The following is a 15733-nucleotide window of genomic DNA, read 5'->3' on the forward strand; positions in this document are numbered from 1 at the left end:
AATTTATAATTGCGCCTGTATGATGATGAGTCAAATGATTCAAATAATTCAGATTGAATCGCTGAAAGAACTGAGAGTCAAATGATTCAGATTAAATTGCTGAAAGAAATGAGAGTCAAATGATTCAGTTTAAATTGCTGAAAGAAATGAGAGTCAAATGATTCAGATTGAATCGCTGAAAGAAATGAGAGTCAAATGATTCAGATTAAATTGCTGAAAGAAATGAGAGTCAAATGATTCAGATTGAACCGTTGAAAGAAATGAGAGTCAAATGATTCAGATTGAACCACTAAAAGAAATGAGATTCAAATGATTCAGATTGAATCACTAAAAGAAATGAGAGTCAAATTATTCAAATGATTCAGACTGAATCGCTAAAAGAAATGAAAGTCAAATGAATCAAATGATTGAGACTAAATCGCTAAAAGAAATGAGAGTCAAATGATTCAAGTGATTCAGATTGAATCGCTAAATGAAATGAGAGTCAAATGATTCAGATTGAATGGCTAAAAGAAATGAGAGTCAAATGATTCAAATGATTCAGACTGAATCGCTAAAAGAAATGAGAGTCAAATGATTCAAATGATTCCGATTGAATCGCTAAATGAAATGAGAGTCAAATGATTCAGATTGAATCGCAAAAAGAAATGAGAGTCAAGTGATTCAAATGATTCAGATTGAACCGCTGAAAGAAATAAGAGTCAAATAATTCAAACTGAATTTGTCTCACGCAGGTTTTCACTGATGTGATGAAAGCAATTTCTTTCGCATGCTGATATTTAAACATTTTTTTTTCGCTTTCTAACGTGTGAGAGACAAATTGAAGTGGAAATGCTGTCTTTCATTCTCCAGACCAAATTCCTGTCCTCGGAATTGTTGCTGTGGGATCCGGTCTCGCCCTCATCATTTTTGGAATGTCAAGCTTTCTCATTTACAGGTATGTTTTTGGCTCTGGATTGGTAAACGGGTTTCTTTTCATTTTAAAAAAATGAGGAAAATGGATGGGAATCCTTGAAGAGATTTTAGGCGGAGGTTTCTGTAGATCCCACAATTTATATGATTTACAAGTGCGTCTAAATAGTTCAGGGCTGGAATGTATAAACACTAAACAGCATTCTGGCATAGAGATGATACAGGAACCCTAGGAGTTTCACATCAGATCTGTCCAGCCTGAGTTTTAATATGTGAATAAAATTGTTTTTCGATCATAAATAAGTCCTCTGAAACAAGTAGCTGGAAAAGAATCAGTCAAAAAGTAAACAAGAAGCTTTACTGCTGACTGATGAAGTCAATTTAAATGCATTTACGATTAAGTCTCAAGGGTAAATATTTAACTTCATGGCTATTTCTCTAAATATTGTTTATATTTAGGTTCATTCCTGATCTTGTAAATCTCACATTAGGGGTCAGAATGCATGACCACACACACACACACACACTTGACTGTTTCAGGAGTACAGAATAATTGCTGGAATTATATGAGCTGATAATGATTAATCACACACACACACACATGCATGAAAAGGTTAGTGGTCAGTGAATTTAATCTTTTTGTTGTTGTATAATGGTGAGATTATTTTTGGAGATAAAACCTGTTGCAGATGTCTTGCTTTCATAGTCCAAAAGTCAGTGTAGGGCTGTGAATGTAAGCAATGCTATTACATTAATTCTAATACTATAAGAGTAGTATATGATAATAATGTCACAATGACAATTATTATACAGACATGATACTGATTTTTCAGTTTTGTGTTGAACCTCACCGCCGCCTCCTTCATCGTCCGCATTCCGATTCCTTACAATTTCGCCATCGCTCGTCTTCCGTTTCTACTCCAAGAGAAAAAAAAAATGCTTAGAGTGTGAGTCGGTTGTTTTGTCCAGACAAAATCCATTACGCTAAAGACGGATAATTAGGACCAAGATCACGCTGATAAGTCAATGGTGTGAGGTGAAGTTTTGCAGGAAAGCAACGTGAGTGGTTTAATGGTGCGAGAGGGGGCTGTTCGGGGAGGAAGAGTGTGTGTGTAGGGGGGGGGGCACTGAAGGTATTCACATATGGGATTCATGAAACAATAAGTCCAGTGTGGAATGCTTCCCTTTGCACCGAGACCTGCTAATAGCATTAAAAAGAGTAGCTTTAAATAGCATAAAAAAAGAGCATGTGTCTATCTCTGTGGCTGTCTGTATCCAGGATAGGCTTTGTGATTGATTCTACGTTTTATTTTCGTCAGATTTGTCAAATTCTCTAACCTCTTAACCACCCGAATCCTAACTTTTTCCTCAATAATAGTAACTATTACTAGTTGCTCAATAATAAGCTGCGAGTTGGATTTTTTTTCATTATGTATTTTTAGCTTCTACTGAGATAAATAAAGCTCTCAGCACCCACATGATCTGATCGCTAATGAACCAGGAGACAGCTTTCCTTGGAATGTCTTTGCTAAAAAAAGCTTTTGCTGTCTCAATAATAATAATAATAATAATAATAATAATAATAATAATAATAATAGGGACATTCTAATTTGACAAACCCTCAAATAAATTCTATTTGGAATCTCAAAGGGTTTTTTTTAACTATTAAACCCCTGCCAAGGTTTTTCCCTTCTTCCAGCCTAGAAAAACAAATAACGGTGGGTCTTTTGGGGCAGACCAGGGTGGCTCGAAAGGGGAGTTTAAAAAACCCAGTCGAAATGCAAACGCTGCAATATCCCTTGCCTCGACATCTGGAAGTGTTTTGCACCTTTTAGATTGGAATGTGTGAGCTTTGCTCTTTTCTCTCCATCTCTCTTTCACTCATTCTCTCTCTCTCTCTTTCTCTTTCTGCGCTCAACAACAAACCCGTCTCCTTTTGAATTCCTACCAAGGCGATGTCCGTATAATGTCAGGATGAGCGATTTTGGTTTTGCCTGAGCTTGTTGGGGAAACAGCAGGTCCAGAGCTAGCGACTCCAGATGTGTCGATCCGTTTGGAACGTGTCTACGTGCTTATGCACATGGCGGAGAGGACGTCCAAGTTTACTTATAGTCAAAACTACCTGGGGGGGGGGCCATAAAGTAGGGGTAGTGACCTTAAAATGGCTCGGACACTCTTTCTTTCTCCCGTCGTCCTGCCATAAAAAAACGTCCTGTTTTTAGCCTGCAGTCTGTATATTGGTCTGCTGTGAATTGTATCCTCATGTCAAAAAGAAAATGTGGCTGTGAATCAAATTTACTTTGCTCTCCTCTATTTGTGTGCTGATTTTTTCATCCCTGATTTATTTGGACAATTTTTGGCCACTCCATAACGAACGGGGAACGTTGGTTCTTCACAAGTGATCTGCGGAAAAAGGGTTTTAAGATCTAAAATGAGTCCAACATGTGAACCTTGTCCCTCACGAACCCTGTATTAAATTATAAGTAATGACATACACTCGATAGCCAATAGGACTTCCTGTACACCTGCTCATTCATGCAATCACCCAGTCAGTCAATCAAATCATTCATGAGACATGTCCAGAGCTTCAGTTAATGTTCAGAATCATATCAAACCACCAAAATTGGACAAAATATGATCTGGTTGCTGGTGCTAGACTACTGAACTCCTATGATTTTCACACACAACAGTTTATTTAAAATTGGTGCCAAAAAAATGAGTGTGTCAGAAGAAAAATAGCCAGATTTGAGTATTGAGCTGACTCAGGAAACAACTCTTTACAACCACGGTGAGCAGAAAAGCATCACAGCATGTGCCACAACAAAATAAAACCATATCTGGATACACTCCTGTCCTCCCAGAACAGGAATCTGGGGCTATACTGAACCACAGACTCACTGGATCGTTAAAGATAAGAAAAGATCCAATCTAAAAATAGCCCAGTTTCGGTGTACATGTTCTTAGTGTAGCCTCAGATTACAGTGGAACCTCGGTATACGAATTTAATTCGTTCTGGAGGTGAGTCCTTAATGCAAAAAAATCATATTGCGATACAAATTTTCCCATAAGAAATAATGTAAATGCAGATAATCCGTTCCAGCCACCCAAAAATATGAGCAATATGACCGATATGACGCGTACGTAAACTGTACGGCTGCTTACAAAGAGCTGACCCAAGCCAAGCGTTCCATGTCAAGGGTCCTCACAGGAAGTCGTGCCACCATGCTTGGGTTAAAAAATAGAACAGACCGCCCACAACAAAAAAACACCCAAATTTCTTTCAGTTCTCAAGGCGAAAATTTGTATTTGTATAATGAGGTTCCACTGTACTGTAATCCAGAGGTGGCAGATCTTATCAGGAAAGGGCCGGTGTGCGTGCAGGGTTTCATTCCAGTCAAGCACCTGAGTCTACAGAAAGCCAAGATCTACTGATTAAACAGGTGGAATCAGGCGTGGCTCCTTCTTGATTGGAATGAAAACCTGCACCAACACTGGCTCTTTGTGGATAAGATTAGAAACCGTGTCGCCATATAAACAGTTCTTTCACCGTGGTCCTAAAATGTGATGCCAGTCTCTGCTCAGGTAAAATGGCAATAATAATGTGTTATTTATATTAATGATTAGTTTATGACAGTAAATAAAGCAGGCCTGTGCGTCATAGAGGCTTTTCATGTGAGACCCGGGACAGATGAAGTACGTCTATTTTGAAGAGGGCAAAAGCATACTTTTCTGTCTGTTCATTTTAAACATCCTGTTTTCATCGTCCACTTCTGTTTAAACAAGCCATGCGTGTTTTTCGCTACTCGACCAGAGTAGTTAAATAAAACGAAAAACATCTATGGCAGTCTGTCAAAACGCTTCTCCTTTTGACCTACTGACTCCGATGAGCTGAATTCAAATAAATAATAAATGCATGTGAGAGGATCTGCTGCAGAAACCAAGCTGGTTCGCGTTTATTTTCTATTTCTATTCTATTTTCTATTTTTCTGCAGCTCTGCTACAGTATCCGCTCAGTCTGGTCTGCTAAAATACCCCAAAGATCCCTGTGCTAATTCATCACGACCATATTTATACATTACAGTACTTTGTATTTACTGTTTCCATTAAAAAACTTCCTCTATATATACACCGAAAGCAATGTGGGAAAACCGCAAACCTGGCACCTGCGGTTGTGACTTCAAACCCCATAGCTGGACTTATGAGCAAGAAACTTTACGTCACAACCCGCTTCAATTATGGATAAAATGACCGGTGCGGTACAACAACAGCAGAAGGGGTTTGTGACTGATTCGACTGTGTCGCACTCTTCAGGAAGCTGAAGTTGGAGAAGGAGCTGGCTGGAATGCTGTGGAGGATTCGATGGGAGGATCTGCAGTTTGAAAGCCCCAACAAATACCACAGGCGCGCTGGCAGCCGCCTCACTCTTTCCCAGGTATCTTTCATTCCACTCCGTTATCCTCATATCTGGTGGGCGGTTTTGCGCTGATTCCTTTCCCAGCTGGATTCAGCCTGCCGTCCATTTTAACAACTTTCTGACTCCTGGTTTTTATAACTACAATAACCCTTAATTCCAAGTTTGTCCACACGACACTCTTTTAATTTTTGGGCTGCTGTCAGAGTGACTTGAAAACCCCCATTTTTTAAAAAAATTTACAACCCCCTGTATAAAATGATAAACGTAGCTTATTTTAGCCGCTGCGCCAGCCAATTTAGCAGCTAACATCACAGGCTCTACTGTACACATGGTCATTTTTAAAACTCCTGAGACGCCTGAGTCATGACTGGCCGTCTCGTTCTCAATAGTTTTGTTGTACGCTAAAATGACTCACTGATTCTGACATTAGTATGATTGCTTAATGATCCAAAATAGCTTTAATGCTTTCTAAACTCTCTGTAGGATTCGGAAACGCTTAATGTCAACTTTTGCTGCGTACACACACACACACACACACACACACACACACACAGAGTGAGTTTCATTACAGTCATTGGGCGTATATATACAGTACATATATGGTGCATATGTTTTTAATGAATTTTCCAGGCTCTAATAGAGATATTGGCTCTGCTTTCCCGATCTGTCCTACCTCATTTCACTGAACGTGTGAGCCGGTCCATGTTAGACTTAAGTGTCATTTTATTTGTTCTGTTTCACTTTGGAAACTTGTTGCGTGTGCCACATTTTATAAATAACCGCTGTGTTCGAATGCGGCTCATTTGTGGAGCATGAAAATAATGTGATTATATAATGTGCAATTAATGTGGAATCACTGGAAGGAGTGATGCACTAAATTTGACAGGATTTTTAATATATATATATATATATATATATATATATATATATATATATATATATATATATATATATATATATATATATATAGTTAATGAGCTTATTTTACCAGCGCATTAATTTGTTTTTGTAATGAGAAAAATTCAAAGAAGGAATGGAATTATTTGACTAATCTGTACTTGAAGTAGGACACTGTCAGCCTCATAAATCCAAGCTGACAATAAATATAAAAAAAACATGTTATAATATTATGCGAATAAATGTTCTGGATGTCTATAAAACCTTTAACAGTTACTTTTCTCGTGCCGAAGTCTTTGTATATTTTTTTTACACTTTCCAACCACAAAATTTCCAAAAAATGCCCCAATTTTTGGTGGCCAAAGTGTTGCTATTATATCCGTAATTAGATAATTAGAAAATTTCTTCTCATGTCCGGCTGGTTAAACCCTTTTAAAATTTCCATGTTGAGTCTTAAGTGTTTTCCTGCCCTGTTTCTACAGAGTTCCAAGTAGAAACTTTTTTGACGGGATCCAGGAAGCCTTAATCGAGTCAGATGAACACTTACAGAACACTTCTGTCCCTGGTGTAGAGAGACGTTTTTATAAAGGTTTAGACATATCGTGTTTGTATTTTGTTGAGAAATTGGCTGTAAAATAAAAAAAATAATAGAAATGACCGCATAAAATGTATTCGAAAAATAATATAAATAAGTAAAATATCAAATATAAATGAAAAATAAACGCAATATTCTACATATATATAATTAAAAAATAAATGAAATGAATATTTGATTTATTTTTCATTTAGATTTTATATTTCATTTATATTTTCGAATACAGTTTGTACTTTTGAATACATTTGTATATCTAAATTATTTCATTTATTTTTTTGTTTATATTTCATTCATATTTATTTATTTATTTTTTTTGGCAAAAGAATTTCCTTCAGGATGAATAAAGTTCTATCTTATCTTATCTTATCTTATCTTATCTCAGACTGATTCACTTATCGCTGTTGTAACACTCTCCAGGGAAGGCTATTTACTACATTTCTGGCATTTGTCAGAAGCCCTTATCCACAGTGACTTATATTTTATCTCATTTTATATAATTGAGGGTTACAACCTTCACAACTCACAACGTTCTGACCAGTAGTCCAACATCTTAACCACTAAGCTACCACATCCCCTTATACTAGGTGCTGGAGTGAAGCTGTGGGGATTTGTGATCAAGAGCATTAATGAGGTCAGGACCTGAGGCCTGGGTTGCAGTCGACCACTCAGTTTTTTCTGGCAAACCATGTGATCATGTGGTCACTTTGTGCACAGAGGCATTGTCATGCTGGAGTTGAGGAAGAAGCACATATGGGTGTGATGGACAGGTGGATGGAGATGGAACGCTGAGGAACAATACACTGAGTATATCCTGACCATGATCTTCTCGCACATGCCGCTGTAATCCTACACCCTGTGGGTTTATCTGAGGCTGAATCAGTGCTTAATTTTTTTTATGCGCTCGTTTTACATCTATGTTGATTTGATTGGCCGCTAACACCGTGTCCCCTGTGTGTTCTTTCCAGAGGGGTTCCAGCTACGGCTCCTTGATCACGGCGCATGGAAAACATCAGCTGTTTGCAAAAACAGGCTATTTTAAGGTGAGGCTGAGTTCTTCTGACATTTTCCTTACCTCCGCTTTTCTAAACACCCACACACACACATGCATACACACTGGGGGTGGGGGGGTGGGGGGGGAGACATAGAGACAAATGGGGAAAGAGAGGGAGTAGCAGACTAAAAAGAAAGAAATATGTACAGTACTGTAGAGAGAGAGAGAGAGAGAGAGAGAAATAGGGAAGGAGCAGAAGACACAGACATAGAAAGAAAGATGGAGAAGAAGGAGAGAGAGAGAGAGGGACGAGAGAGAGATAGAGACAAATATGAAAAGAAAGGGAGATTCAAATAAGAAAGAAATATGGAGCTATAGAAAAAGAGAGAGAGATGGGGAGGGATAGAGAGAAGAAAGAGAGAGATAGAGACAAATAGGGAAGGAGAGGGAGACACAAAGAAAGAAAGAGAGAGAGAGAGAGAGAGAGAGAGAGAGAGAGAGAGAGAAATAGCGAGAGATAGAAACTAATGCAGAAGGAGAGGGAGACAGACAAAAGAAAGAAAGAAAGAAAGAAAGAAAGATAGAAAGAAAGATGGAGAGGGACAGAGAGAGAGAGAGAGAGAGAGATGGGAAGGGAGAGAGAGAAAAGGCAGAGAGCGTGAGAGACGGATAGGGAAAGAGCGTGAGAGATAAAGATACAGATTGGGAGAAAGAGTGTGGAGCCATGAAGACAATACAAATACCGAGAGAGAGAGAGAGAGAGAGAGAGCATGACAGAAAAAAAAGAGAGATGCAGAGAGAAACAGTGAAACAGTGAGAGAACGGTAGAGAGAGAGAGAGAGAGAGAGAGAGCATGACAGAAAAAAAAGAGAGATGCAGAGAGAAACAGTGAAACAGTGAGAGAATGGTAGAGAGAGAGAGAGAGAGAGAGAGAGAGAGAGAGAGAGAGCATGACAGAAAAAAAGAGAGATGCAGAGAGAAACAGTGAAATAGTGAGAGAATGGTAGAGAGAGAGAGAGAGAGAGAGAGAGCATGACAGAAAAAAAAGAGAGATGCAGAGAGAAACAGTGAAACAGTGAGAGAACGGTAGAGAGAGAGAGAGAGAGAGAGAGAGAGAGAGAGCATGACAGAAAAAAAAGAGAGATGCAGAGAGAAACAGTGAAACAGTGAGAGAACGGTAGAGAGAGAGAGAGAGAGAGCATGACAGAAAAAAAAGAGAGATGCAGAGAGAAACAGTGAAACAGTGAGAGAACGGTAGAGAGAGAGAGAGAGAGAGAGAGAGAGAGAGAGAGAGCATGACAGAAAAAAAAGAGATGCAGAGAGAAACAGTGAAACAGTGAGAGAACGGTAGAGAGAGAGAGAGAGAGAGAGAGAGAGCATGACAGAAAAAAGAGAGAGATGCAGAGAGAAACAGTGAAACAGTGAGAGAATGGTAGAGAGAGAGAGAGAGAGAGAGAGAGAGAGAGAGAGAGAGAGAGAGAGACTGTATTACTCTGTGATCGCATTATGTTGCACCATTGCTGTGTGTTGGCGCGACTGTTAACGTCTCTGTGTTTGTTGTGCTTTAATGAATTGGATTTGTGATGTCAGAACCCCATCAGTAACAGTGAAGAGCCCTCGAGGCGCATGTGTATTTACTCACAAGCAATTTGAGACCATTTTCAGAGGTGGAACAATTGCCCTTCTGTTAACGCAGCTCTGTTCATTCCGGTTACATCATGCATACAATGAACACGACGTAAGACTTGTACACCTTCACTCTAACGAACATCCCGGCGCTTCCGAGCGCTCGCGTCTCCCACAGACCAGCTTAAACGACAACGCGAGGAGAATTCAGTGATTGAACTGGTTCGTTTCACACAGCGACCTCGCGATAGAGCTGAAACGTTTCCAGAAACTTCTTCATCTTTGCCAGACAAACATGCAGACAAACTGACTTTCAGCCAAAAAAAAAGAAAAAAAGAAGACTTTATTTTTACTTCTGGTATTTTTCCATTCATTTTTCTATCTGAAATCAAAGGTCTGAAACCCAAAGCCTTAGTTAATTAGCATGAATTAGCATAAATTTACATAAACAAATGAATCCGGTGTAGTATTAATCTATGAAAAAAATGAATCTGGTGCGTTTTTTAATCTGTTGTTCCTTCATTATTACATAACAAAAAGTGTTTAAAAGCATTAAAAGAAATTGTACTATAATTTCCTCTTGTAATATTAATATTTCGTAATAACTCTATCAGGGCTTAGAGAGGAAGAAATCAATGGGAAAGCTTTATGACTCCATGTCTTTTGGCTCTATTCATTCTTTTCTGGTCATATTCGGATCTTGTCATGTTTCCGAATTTCATTTTGACCTGATTTTTTCTGTGGAGGGATGCAAACTTTTGCTCTCACCGGGGGGGTGGGGTTAATATGAGGGGGCGGAGTTTCAGTGCAGAAAGTTACTGTTAGCTGTACAGCGATATTTCATTGCGAAGGTGTTTACCTTCGGACTCCGAAGCTGTGACTTCTCTGTAATTTGTGCTGCAGGAAATAAAATAAAATTAAATAAAATAAAAAATCAGTTTCGGTATTTTTTTGCTGCTGAGTAAAAACAGGTTTCGCGTCTGGCATCCAGTGAATAGGGTATTAAGTTTGAGGAGCAGTGAAAATTGTGCAAAAAAACAACCCCGATATATTTGTCTTGAGGATTCCGCGATGCTTTCTTGAGTGAATAATATAATATAATACAGATACTGACACGTTTTGGTTTCTTCTCACAGGGAAACCTGGTGGCGATCAAACACGTGAACAAGAGGATCGAGTTGACAAGACAAGTGCTGTTTGAACTGAAGCATGTAAGGCAAGAGGTTTGTTTATTCGGGGTGTGTGAGTGTGTGTGAGTGTGTGTGAGCGTGTGTGAGCGTGTGTGAGCGTGTGTGTGTGTGTGTGTGTGTGTGTGTGTGCATAAAGTGTGTGTTATCCTGCTGTTTATGACCACTCAGTAACCTCAGTGCCCTGTGTGGTAAAAAACACATTCCCCTTTCACATCCACATTATGAGGTGTGTGTGTGTGTGTGTGTGTGTGTGTGTGTGTGTGTGGGTGTGTATGTGCGGTGGGGGAAGTTGTTGGAGAAAGAGGTGGAGAGCAGCCTGAGGCCGTGGAAAAAAGGGGGGAGCAATGCTGGACACTGTGTTTCAAAGAGCTGAAAAATGGCCAGCAGTGTCTGTGAAAGCACTGGAAAATGGCCTTAAGTTAAAACAAAAAAAGAAAAAGAAATTTCCCAGCAATCTGCTCCAGAGGCATAGCGTGCGGCTACGTCAGCACTCGAAGCTCCCAAATCAAGAAATTCATGAGAGTAATGCATATCCTACACCGTCCGCCATCTGTATCTTATCTTACTCTTTCGTAACTCAGGCTCAGATACGTCGTCATTGCTGCAGTGTGAACGAAGACAACAGCTCCTATTGAGGATTCGCTGTGTGTGTGTGTGTGTGTGTGTGTGTGTGTGCAAAGGGAACGTGCCAAAACAAGGCCACAGCTAATGGCAAGCACTGAGCACTATGTTCTACACACATGTCTCTCCAAGTGGGGTCCAGTGACCCCCATCTGTGGGAGCTTGCGTGTTTATTTATTTATTTATTTATTTATTTATATTTTTGTGACATAACAGTGCTGATTCATATCAACTACAGTATGATTCTGCTGGAGTCTTACAAAACATGGGTTCCTCAAGGGTCCTTCAGAAAAACAAAGGTTTATATAACTTAAATAAATTATTATATTGTTCTTTTATAAAATATTAAATGATTAATAATAAACTATTGATTAATGTCCCTAACCGTTGTTGAACTATTGATTAATAATTAAAAATAAATTAATATTTTTTTATATATATTATATACTTTTAAATGATATATTTTATATATTTTTTATATAAATATATAACTTTTTATATAAATTATGTAAATTTCCCACTGGGGTGAATAAAGTATCTATCTATCTATCTATCTATCTATCTATCTATCTATCTATCTATCTATCTATCTATCTGTCTGTCTGTCTGTCTGTCTGTCTGTCTGTCTGTCTGTCTGTCTGTCTGTCTATCTATCTATCTATCTATCTTATTAAATAAATAATATTATATTATTAAAAAATTGAAAACTAATAATTAGTAAATAATAATTATTTGTAATGAATTAAAAAAATATATTTAAAACATTTCTCTAATAATAAATTAATTTATCTTTATGTTATAATTTTCCGTGACTGGTCCGGTTTGTTGAATTGAATGGGTTTAAAATCAGACCAGTCGCACTAATGTGTTCATTTCCTGTGCAAAACCTCAACAATCTAAACACAAGGAAAATAAATTAATGATCCCAGCCTGGTGATTTAATAAAACCATCGAATCTAGGTTTTAACACTGGTTTGGATTCTGTGAGTAAGACGTTCAGGAATAATAAACAGTAGCACTGATAGATAAATAAATAAATACAATAGTACACGGTTGTCTAATGTGCCGAATATTTGAAAAAGTTGGACTGTGTTTATGAACTAAATCCGTACAGCAAACATAAAGGGATCCAAGGACATTATTTTATACGGCTCTCTCCACTAAACACTCCAACATCTCCAGGATTTTACAGACGAGTGTGTGTTACTGCACAGGTGTGACTGGGAAGAAGTAATAAACTCGCTGTAGTGTGGCTCCTCACCAGGGAGGTGATTATATAGGTCAAAGGCTATGCTAACTGGCTTTAGCCTGGGGACGACGATGAGATGCTTTCATTCAGGTCACCTTTAAAAACACAGGGTGTAGAGGTTGCTGAGATCGTAGCAGCTGAGGATATAAAGCAGTTTGGTAGTAACCTGTGTTTATGCTCATTTTTTCCTGCTCGTTCGTCCTCATTTGTGAACTGGGGCTAAGTCACTAACCAGAGAAATGACAAAAAAGTGCTTTCTCTGTGTTTGTAGATGAGAGACGTCCAGTTCAACCATCTCACCAGGTTTATTGGTGCCTGTATTGATCCTCCAAACGTCTGTATTGTGACTGAGTATTGCCCTCGGGGAAGCCTACAGGTAAACATCTGCATTCTTTACACTTTTCTGCAAGTTTTAGCTATTTAAATATCCGTAATTAGCAAGATGCTAGAATTTATATGACTGTAATAAACGTATTGAATTCTTAGAATTTTATTTCTGAGGTACTTTAAATGATTTTTTTTTTTGTTAATTTAGATTGTTGTTCTAAACGTAATTGGTTAAAGACGTCTGCTGCTTAAGAAAGTAATATTTAATCCTCTTAGCTATAGCAGTTTAGAAAAGATTTGTAAATGTTAAAAATGACTGATATTAGCCAGGTAACTAACACAAGCACTTCTGACCGGATTTCTGACAGGATCACATTCACAAACAGTATAATTTTCACAGCTAATCCTAGCTTTTGCTAAGGCTGACACTGACCTAAAAATCTAAACCGCTAGAAATCCTGTCTTATGTTACAGTAGTGGTGAAGGTTAATAAAAAATATATGAAAATGACCTAAATTTCTGTTAGAAATCTTGTCGGGTTAGCAAATGTTCGCTAGCTGTCTTGCACATTTATTAATATGACCTAAAATCTTCATCAGCTAAGCTTATATTAGCTATCTGGGGGATATTAGCAGTTTGTATTGTATACATTTTGGAGTATATTCTCCTAAAAAGTAATTCTAAATTGCCCATAGTGAGTGAGTGTGAGCGTGTGTGTGTGTGTGTGTGTGTGTATGTGTGGTTGTCTGTCTATATATGTGGCCCTGCGATGGACTGGTGACCTGTCCAGGGTGTACCCCTGCCCAATGTGTGCTGGGATAGGCTCCAGCAGATCCCCATGACCCTAATTAGGAATAAAGCTGGTATAGAAAACGGATGCATGGATGCTCCTAAAAAAAATCCTGTCAGGTTAGCAAATGCTACCTAGCTATCTTGTGTTAAAAGGTCCTGCATTTATTAATATGACCTGATGTTAGTTATCTGGCTGTTGATAAGTTAAAGATTAAGTTAAAAATCCTGTCAGGTTAGCAAGTGTTAGCTACATTATGATACCGTTTGTAATTATGGCTGTCCGAAATTTTGTCAGGTTTGCTAATAGAATTTGTGGAAATTATGAATGTCAGTGACTTGTATGTAGACCTTCTTGGTTCACTGAATACTTTTCATTACTTTCATGCAATTACAATTAATGAAATCAAGTTCAGCTTTTCATTAAGGACCTGAATGACTCACAGCTTTTTCGTTTGTCCACGGTGTTGATTTCAGTTTTGTTCTTGCAGGACATTTTGGAAAACGAGAGCATCAATCTGGACTGGATGTTCCGGTTCTCACTGATCAATGACATTGTCAAGGTGTGTGAGAGGAAAGCTTGCCAAAGCTTTCAGCCTTGACAAAGCGAAAACACCACTTAATGGCTTTCTCAACAACACATAAGCCTCGGATTCATTCAGTAAATAATCGCTTACGCTAAAAGGATTTTAATAGTCTTAATAGCCAGCCGTAGACATCGTCTTTGTTTCGCCTTGACTATTTCTCCGTGCTTGAAAAGAGCCGATGGAACTGAGATGCTGCTTTTGAAAGATGGGTAGAAAAGTAACTTTAGTACAAATTCATCTCTTTTTAAAAATCTGTTTTCTAGATAAACAAAAGTTCCAGGCTTTCAGTGAAAACACTGCTAATAGATTACTTAAGTAATCAGACAGGAGAAAACTAGAGAAAAAATTGTACTTGTGACAGACACAGAATCACAGAGAAGAAGAGATTACAGTAGCCTTTTTATTACTTTTTAATTTAGAAAATATCGCAGATAATACTTTATGGAGTGGCTTGTTTGTGGTCTGTCATTTCCATATTAATTTCATGCTTTAACTGCTGTAATTAATCCCACTTGCCTTGTGCCAAAAAAGCCCCATGTTTTTACATGTAATTTGTTTTCATGTAGCTCAAGAGCACTTCTGATCCACTGCCAGTGAAGTGAAAATATCTCGAATATAGTCAGGTTTTCTATTATAAGACAATATAAGATTAAACCTATTATTAAATTCTAGACATTTTTATTTATTTCAGACTATAGCGCTTTTGACAGAAGATTATTTCGCTTATCAAAAAGAAAATAAATGCCTAAACTTGATTTCCAGCTCGAAATTAGTACACGTGTAAACGGAGGCAGGATTTAATAATCTTAAGTTTTATCTTAAGGCATGTTGTGATTTTATAACAGGAACTTCTACAGGATACGATTTTTTGATGTTACGATGGGTGTTAGGATATTGCAATGTGTATTATATTTTCTACTACGTTTAGCTAAAAGAGATGGGAATAAAATTTGGTTCTGTTGCTGTTAGGGAATGAATTATCTCCACAACAGCTACATTGGTTCCCATGGGAATCTGAAATCGTCGAACTGCGTGGTGGACAGTCGATTCGTCCTGAAAATTACTGATTACGGCCTGGCAAGCTTTCGAGCGTCCAACGAGAATGAAGACTCGCATGAACTTTATGCAAGTAAGCAAATGCTAAGCTAAAAATGCAGGAGGTAATTAACGTGTGAACATTTTATTCATTTGGTTTTCGGCCTGAGAACAGAAAAGTCAATAAATAAACAGCAAAAAATGAATTAATAAATTGAATGAATGAACAGTCTGTTAATGTTTTGATATATATTTTAGGAAAATTATGGACAGCTCCAGAGTTACTGATATACGACAGACCTCCACCACAAGGAACCCAGAAAGGAGATGTGTACAGTTTTGGTATCATCCTGCAGGAGATAGCTTTGAGAAACGGGCCGTTCTATGTGGAAGGCATGGATCTGAGCCCGAAAGGTAAATTATATTCATTATGTTGTTGGATTGACTACACTCCATGTGTGCTTCCACTGATCAGGCATAACATTATGACCACCTGCCTA

At 38.1% G+C, this 15733-nt stretch overlaps 1 protein-coding gene across 2 annotated transcripts in view; it reads left to right on the forward strand.

Annotated features, from left to right (window-relative positions):
* Positions 1-15733, forward strand: part of npr2 (natriuretic peptide receptor 2) — a 49013-nt gene that overhangs the window by 21798 nt on the left and 11482 nt on the right. For both annotated transcript variants that reach the window (XR_009203900.1, XM_058382961.1), the window contains exons 7-14: positions 853-937; positions 5224-5344; positions 7784-7858; positions 10572-10646; positions 12767-12871; positions 14103-14174; positions 15168-15327; positions 15492-15647. Coding sequence is in view for 1 of the 2 variants with exons in the window: in XM_058382961.1 (XP_058238944.1) it covers positions 853-937; positions 5224-5344; positions 7784-7858; positions 10572-10646; positions 12767-12871; positions 14103-14174; positions 15168-15327; positions 15492-15647 (849 nt within the window). In the remaining variant the exon portion in view is untranslated. The remainder of the gene's footprint in view (positions 1-852; positions 938-5223; positions 5345-7783; positions 7859-10571; positions 10647-12766; positions 12872-14102; positions 14175-15167; positions 15328-15491; positions 15648-15733) is intronic.

The sequence above is a fragment of the Hemibagrus wyckioides genome, linkage group LG28 (genome assembly GCF_019097595.1).
Source record: "Hemibagrus wyckioides isolate EC202008001 linkage group LG28, SWU_Hwy_1.0, whole genome shotgun sequence".
Taxonomy (NCBI): domain Eukaryota; kingdom Metazoa; phylum Chordata; class Actinopteri; order Siluriformes; family Bagridae; genus Hemibagrus; species Hemibagrus wyckioides.